The sequence below is a fragment of the Scardinius erythrophthalmus genome (assembly GCF_964197995.2).
Source record: "Scardinius erythrophthalmus genome assembly, chromosome: 10".
NCBI lineage: Eukaryota > Metazoa > Chordata > Actinopteri > Cypriniformes > Leuciscidae > Scardinius > Scardinius erythrophthalmus.
The window spans coordinates 1725667-1733943 of record NC_138230.1 but is presented as its reverse complement, the minus strand read 5'-3'; the positions used below and the strand labels follow the sequence as shown (position 1 = coordinate 1733943).

The 8277-nt window shown below is 42.3% G+C and overlaps 1 protein-coding gene across 1 annotated transcript in view; it reads right to left on the bottom strand.

Moving 5' to 3' along the window:
* Positions 1-632: 632 nt before the first annotated feature.
* LOC308697489 (venom phosphodiesterase CdcPDE) overlaps positions 633-8277 on the bottom strand; it is a 61052-nt gene continuing 53407 nt past the window's right edge. Inside the window, exons 23-25 of the mRNA XM_081376769.1 lie at positions 6007-6139; positions 4953-5109; positions 633-1187 (exon numbers count right to left, since the gene is read on the bottom strand). Of these exons, the coding sequence (XP_081232895.1) occupies positions 1014-1187; positions 4953-5109; positions 6007-6139 (464 nt within the window). The 3' untranslated portion in view covers positions 633-1013. The remainder of the gene's footprint in view (positions 1188-4952; positions 5110-6006; positions 6140-8277) is intronic.

The window sequence follows — 8277 nt, the reverse complement described above, 5'->3', positions numbered from 1 at the left end:
GTCCCCACAATGGAGGCGATCTCAGGTTTTACTATCCTTGTAGGGCCATTTGGTTCCCACAATGTAATATAAACAAAAACACACACACACACACTCACACGCACGCACGCACTCACTCGCACTCACTCACACACACACACACACACACACACACACACACACACACACACACACACACACACAGACACACTCTCTCTCACACACACACACACACACACACACACACACACACACACACACACACACACACATGCACACTCACGTGCACACTCACACACACACACACACACTCTCACACTCACATACAAACACACACACTCTCTTTCTCACACACACCCACACCCACACCCACACACACACACACACTCTCTCTCACAAACACACACTCTCTCTCACACACACACAAACACACACACTCTCTTTCTCTCACACACACACACACACACACACACACACACACACACACACACAGAGTCTACAAGTCTTCGGGACGGGCTGGCGCCGGGATCCATCATCATCCTGACCGGAATAATCCGTCGTTCACTCTGATATTCCCGGCACATCTGTTCTCATCCAGTAACACACACTTGTTTGCCGGAAGCCAAAGTAAATACGAGACACAAAGATGTTTTCTAGTCATTTTAATGCATTTTGTGACGCACAGAAACTCACTGCAAAAATGACTTAATGTAGAGCTTTGAGACGGACAGTGAGAGCGACTGCGGTTTGCTGGACTATCTTCCTTGCTTCTCAAGTGAATTTAAAGATTTGTATCTAATTTAACTGGAAAACAAGACAGAAATGCTCATTAAGCATTTATAGTTTTTCTGCAGCGTGTGACGTGACGTAATTAACAAATCATACAAGAGCAGGAACGGTAATGAAATCTATTTTTCCCTTTACAGCACAGACGCTCTGACTGAGAAATATAATACATCCAATAAATACATTACTGATAAGAGGTACTTATAATCAAATATAATCACGAACAGGAATCAGTGGCGCTCAGCGACTCAATCTTTAGGATGGATGGCGGCTGTGGGGCGGGTCTTAAGGCGGAGGAGCTCAGCGATTGGACGATTGCTGTCCTGGAAAAAGTCCAATCCCGTGATCCACTCCACATCCCTCACACGTGATTGGTGCATCCACAGGAGAGGCTCCGCCCACTGGGACTCCGGCTGGTCATCCTGCACACAAACAGACGCAGGATCTCTCATGACCCACATCATGTAAAGCTTCATTGTGTTTCCCTCATTGTTTCTGTCGGTGGGAAACGAGATTATAGCGACATCACACAGAAGCTGGAACCCAAACAATCAAACAATGACAAAAGCTCTTTGTTTAGTTGGATGAGCATCATGGGACGCACCTGTGTCAACGTCACATGATTCACTGCGTGTTCAGTCATATTTCAGTGCATCTTCACAGAAAAGCATGACTGAGCATTAATCAAAGAATAATAAATCATATTAGTTGGCTTCATTTGTTCGTCAAATAAATATTTCCTTCAGTTATTTTGATGCTTAAGTAAGCCTGCTAAAATACATCGTATGAGCTTCTGTCACTCCCACATGTAACTCACTGACCGCGCTCTGCACTCTCACTGAAACTCTCGTCATAAACAACAAAGTCTAGACGCGATGTAAATAAGAGATTCACTGTGCAATGCGGACAACTTCAGTGTTTATGACGAGAGTTTCAGTGAGAGTGCAGAGCGCGGTCAGTGAGTGATGGCTTACAGGGAGCAGCGCTAATCTAAATAATAGTTTTGTTTTTCATGCTTCTAGAGGACCAGTGGTTACGGTCACAGTGTTTAAGGAGTGGTAACCGCATTACATGTGGGAGTGAGCCCGCCAAATAATAGTCATGTGAGTCATGAAATTACATGATTCGACATAGTAACCATAGCAACATGAAAACGACAACCATAGCAACATTTTGGCTTCTAATATTCTTATGATTTTTATTACATTTACACTTTAGTCATAAGTTTACATTCACCTTTCAGAACCTCCAAAATGTTATTTTAATTTATTTTTTAATAATAAGGATCATAAAAACGTTTTTTTTTTTGTACTGCCCTGAAAAAGCTTTTTCACATTACAGATGTTTAAGTATAGCCTAGTCCACAAGACAAAATACAAACACAAAATACAAGACAAATTACATAAGCTTGATGTGTTCATAACATTCAGTGATGCTCAAGAAGGAAACATCCATTAAGAGCCAGGGCGTGTAAATTGGTGTAAATTGTTCTTATTTTGTTTAAAACATAATTAATTAATTTAGTTCTTCCCTTCAGAGGCTAAATACGATATTAACATGTAAAAAATGAACAATACCCATATCTGATCATAAATTGCTTTTTTTTTTTTTTATGCTAACGTTACACCCTCTAAATCCAAACAACAACGCTTGATGACATTTCGGATTATAAAAAAGATGGACCCTTCAGTTCTGACTGCCGCAATCACTGATCTTCCACTCAGTGTCCATCTCACTTCTCCTGACGATTTGGTCTCCTGTTATAACTGAACTACAGCAGCTCCATGACACTCTTGCACCTCTTAAACTCTGTATCCTTCACTCATTCTGCACCCTGGTTCACTCCTGAGCTTCGCCAGTGCTAAACAGAGAGCTGTATAGTGAACATGTTTATCTTTACAAAGATGCTCTTTATGCTGCCAAAAATGTTTTCTATTCACATTTAATTGAGTCTAGAGATGGTAATACTAAAGCACTGTAATCAACTGTAAATCGTATTCTGAAACCTCCTGACACACTTCCCGCACACTCAATGTGATAAATGTATGTCTTTCTTCAATGACAAAATAACTACCACCCACCAACCACTGGCCTCTTTGGCTACCCTTACTGTAGTTCGTCACACAGTTTCTCAATTAATTTTCCCCTCTCCTTCCTTTCTTCTTTTAACTTGCCATCTGAAGATGAAATTTCTCAGTTAATTTATAAATCTACTTCTTCCACATGTTTACTTGATCCTATACCAGCTCATGTGGTAAAGGCCTGTAAAGGCCTTCTCTCGTAACTCGTATTACTCACACTTCTCTTAGCTCTGGCGTTGTTCCAACATTGTTCCAACATCTCTTAAAATAGCTGCCATTACCCCTGTTCTTAAGAAACTTGGCGCAGCCCCTAACAATTTAGATAATTACTGTCCTGCACGGAATTACGGAAACTGCACTAGTGAGAGTAACGAATGATCTATTAATGGCTGCTGATAGCGGGTCGTTATCTATTCTTGTTTTACTTGACTTGAGTGCAGTATTCTCTTGAACCGTTTATCTGATGTTGGGATCACTGGTATTCCTTATGCCTGGTTTACTTCATACCTTTCAAACCGCACACAGTTTGTACAACCAAAAATCATTCCCAACCTTCTTCTGTCAGCTGTGGTGTCCCCCAAGGCTCTGTCCTAGGCCCCCTATTGTTCCTAATTTACCTTCTCCTACTCTGCAATTTGGTATTAAATTTCACTGTTGCGCCGATGATACACAGCTTTACAAACCCTGATTCCATTCTTTAGCCGTGTTTCTCCTCGTCTTTGGAATTCTCTCCCAGTCAACATCCGTAATTCAGACTCGTTAGCTCAATTTAAAGTCAAACTTAAAACTCATTTATTCAGAACTGCTTATCTTCCATGATTACTTTGTGCACTCAAGTCCAGTACTTTTTTATTGCTGTTTTTTATTGACATTGTTATTTACTGTTATTTTCTACTTGTTGTATGGCGACCTTGAGTGGTTTGAAAGGCGCCTTAAATAAAATGCATTATTATTATTATTATAAATCAGGTAACAGTTCAGTTCATGTTTAATGTCTCGTTTTACTTTCTTTGCCATTGACATCCGACTGAACTACAAACTTTCCATTGACGTCCGTGAAAAAGAGATATGCTCAACCAGCTCGCGCGCTCAATCCACTGCACGTTTATCTCTGATCAGCTCACACAGCTATGTGTTACTATATATCATTTAATATTCCACTAATAAGATACATTTACTTCATAAACAGCCTTCTTTTTTATCCCCATTATACTCTCTGTTGTCCGTGTTTCTATGTCTGGACACAAGTGTACATACGCTGCCTGGTATCAGTTTTGTATCGGAGCATTTTTACGAGTACGAGTACATGAACTCAGTATCGGCCCGATGCCGATCGGTGCATCCCTAGTTTTAATTGTATAATTTTTATCATTTAAAATTAATATGCATAAATAAAACCGGCTTAATGTCACTGAAAACTAAATAAAAAAGAATAATATAAATTAATTAATAAATAAAAAAGAAATAATATCATTTATATCATTTCAATTAATATGCATGAATACAACAGTGAAGTTGTAAGTCTTACAGTTTAATGTCGCTGAAAATTTTAGTTATTAATGAAACAATTTTAAATAAATAAAAATAATGAATGAATAAATAAATATCGACTGAATTGTATAATTTATATCATTTAAATGAATGTGCATAAATAAAACAGAGAAGTTGTTAGAAGCTTAAGAAGAGAAGAGAAGCTTAATGGCACTGACAAATTAAATTAAATAAATTATTAATAAATAAAAATGTATTAAAAAAATTCTACTTAATGAATAAAAAAGTATGAAAAATTATTGATAGAATAATATTATTAATATGAAAACAAGAATATGTAAGGTGTGTTCATATATACTAATATGTCAAGACGTGACACCAGAGAACGCCTGAGAAACACTAAAAGAACAAACTGAATCATTCCGACTGTAGTTCCGATTCACCCTGATTCACCGAGGAGACCCGGACAGAATGATGGATTCAATTACGCTCAAAGTCAAGTGTCTCGTTCCACATCCAGTGTGTGAGGATGAGCTTGTGAAACAGGAAGTGAGAGTATCAGTAGGAAGTGTGTGTGTGTGTGTGTGTGTGTGTGTGTGTATGTGTGTCACTCACAGCGCAGCTCTCTGTGTTCTCATCTCTGTGCGGCAGAAGGAAAGAAACGCTCTGAAGTTCCCCGGAACATTCTCCCACCGCCTGCGTCTCGTTCCGGCAGCTCGTCAGCACCGCAAAATAATGAGTGGGAAGAGGAACAGATGAACCTGAAACATACCTGAACACAAGCACTGTGAGACGCGCGAGGAATCAGATCTTTAAAGGGGACATATCATGAAAATCTGAGTTTGTCCGTGTGTAAGTGCTGTAATCGTGTGCTTCTACCAACACAGAAAACATGAAAAGTGAAACCCAGTATCTGTGTTCTGGTGAGCCTTTCTCTGCAAGCGTGTTATAAAATAAGCCGATCAGATTTCACTCTCCTTCTGACGTATGAAGAGGATCTTATTATAATATTACCGGCCCTTAATCTGCACGTTTACACACACCAGCCGACATTTGGTTCCACACGCGCCAACAGAGACCAGTTCTAACGCAATGATGAAGATCCAGCAGAGCCTGAAGCTGTTCTGTGGTTGAGCACAGACGAGCACTGAACACTATTGACCAGAACATGTCACCGCTGTCTTATAAACACCTCAGGAACTGTGGACACTTGTGGAGAAGTTAAACATGATGATGAGATGATCAGTGTAACTCCACAACAACTACAGAAATGTCTCCACTAACATTCAGAAGCTCTTCCTGAGTCTCTCCGTAAGGCTGCACTCGCTACTGGTTATTCTGGGATTCTGGATGAGGGAGATTGGCCTGTTCTGTTATTGCTGGAGTTTCTGAAGCTTGTGTAAAGACTCCGCCCTCTTCTGAACGGAGGCGGAGCTAAAGCTCATTTGCATTTAAAGGGACACACACAAAAACGGCATGTTTTTGCTCACACCCAAAAAGGTGCAAATTTGACAAGCTGTAATAAATGATCTGGGTTTTTTTTTTTTTGCTGGAATTTCACAGAAACATTATGGGGACACCTTAGATTTATATTACATCTTGTGAAAAGGGGCATAATATGTCACCTTTAAACATGAGGGAACACGTTACAGGAATTGATCACACTTACTCCAAGATCTGATCCGGAGAGTCGAAGCGTCCGTCATAGTTGTAGTCGTACGCCGGGCCAGTGACAACGTTAATACCGTTATACTGAGACGCATATTTGAGCAGCAGAACCTCCTGGAAATACTGCCAGAGTCCTGTAGAAACACACAACAAGCCATCAGATCCCCACACTCTCTGCAGAGACACACATCAAGCAATCAGATACACACACTCTCTGCAGAGACACACAACAAGCCATCAGATACACACACTCTCTGCAGAGACACACAACAAGCCATCAGATCCACACACTCTCTGCAGAGACACACAACAAGCCATCAGATCCCCACACTCTCTGCAGAGACACACAACAAGCCATCAGATCCACACACACTCTGCAGAGACACACAACAAGCCATCAGATCCCCACACTCTCTGCAGAGACACACAACAAGCCATCAGATCCACACACACTCTGCAGAGACACACATCAAGCAATCAGATCCCCACACTCTCTGCAGAGACACACAACAAGCCATCAGATCCACACACTCTCAGCAGAGACACACATCAAGCAATCAGATCCACACACTCTCTGCAGAGACACACATCAAGCAATCAGATACACACACTCTCTGCAGAGACACACAACAAGCAATCAGATACACACACTCTCTGCAGAGACACACAACAAGCCATCAGATCCACACACTCTCTGCAGAGACACACAACAAGCCATCAGATCCACACACTCTCTGCAGAGACACACAACAAGCAATCAGATCCACACACACTCTGCAGAGACACACAACAAGCCATCAGATCCACACACTCTCTGCAGAGACATACATCAAGCAATCAGATCCCCACACTCTCTGCAGAGACACACAACAAGCAATCAGATCCCCACACTCTCTGCAGAGACACACAACAAGCCATCAGATCCACACACTCTCTGCAGAGACACACAACAAGCAATCAGATCCACACACACTCTGCAGAGACACACAACAAGCCATCAGATCCACACACTCTCTGCAGAGACACACAACAAGCCATCAGATCCACACACACTCTGCAGAGACACACAACAAGCCATCAGATCCACACACTCTCTGCAGAGACACACAACAAGCCATCAGATCCCCACACACTCTGCAGAGACACACATCAAGCAATCAGATCCCCACACTCTCTGCAGAGACACACAACAAGCCATCAGATCCCCACACACTCTGCAGAGACACACAACAAGCAATCAGATCCCCACACTCTCTGCAGAGACACAAAACAAGCCATCAGATCCACACACTCTCTGCAGAGACACACAACAAGCAATCAGATCCACACACACTCTGCAGAGACATACAACAAGCAATCAGATACACACACTCTCTGCAGAGACACACAACAAGCCATCAGATCCACACACTCTCTGCAGAGACACACAACAAGCAATCAGATCCACACACACTCTGCAGAGACATACAACAAGCAATCAGATCCACACACACTCTGCAGAGACACACAACAAGCCATCAGATCCACACACTCTCTGCAGAGACACACAACAAGCAATCAGATCCACACACACTCTGCAGAGACACACAACAAGCCATCAGATCCACACACTCTCTGCAGAGACACACAACAAGCCATCAGATCCACACACTCTCTGCAGAGACACACATCAAGCAATCAGATCCCCACACTCTCTGCAGAGACACACAACAAGCCATCAGATCCACACACTCTCTGCAGAGACACACAACAAGCCATCAGATCCACACACTCTCTGCAGAGACACACATCAAGCAATCAGATCCCCACACTCTCTGCAGAGACACACAACAAGCCATCAGATCCACACACTCTCTGCAGAGACACACAACAAGCAATCAGATCCACACACTCTCTGCAGAGACACACAACAAGCCATCAGATCCACACACACTCTGCAGAGACACACAACAAGCAATCAGATCCCCACACTCTCTGCAGAGACACACAACAAGCAATCAGATCCACACACTCTCTGCAGAGACACACAACAAGCCATCAGATCCACACACACTCTGCAGAGACACACATCAAGCAATCAGATCCCCACACTCTCTGCAGAGACACACAACAAGCCATCAGATCCACACACTCTCTGCAGAGACACACAACAAGCAATCAGATCCACACACTCTCTGCAGAGACACACAACAAGCCATCAGATCCACACACACTCTGCAGAGACACACAACAAGCCATCAGATCCACACACTCTCTGCAGAGACACACAACA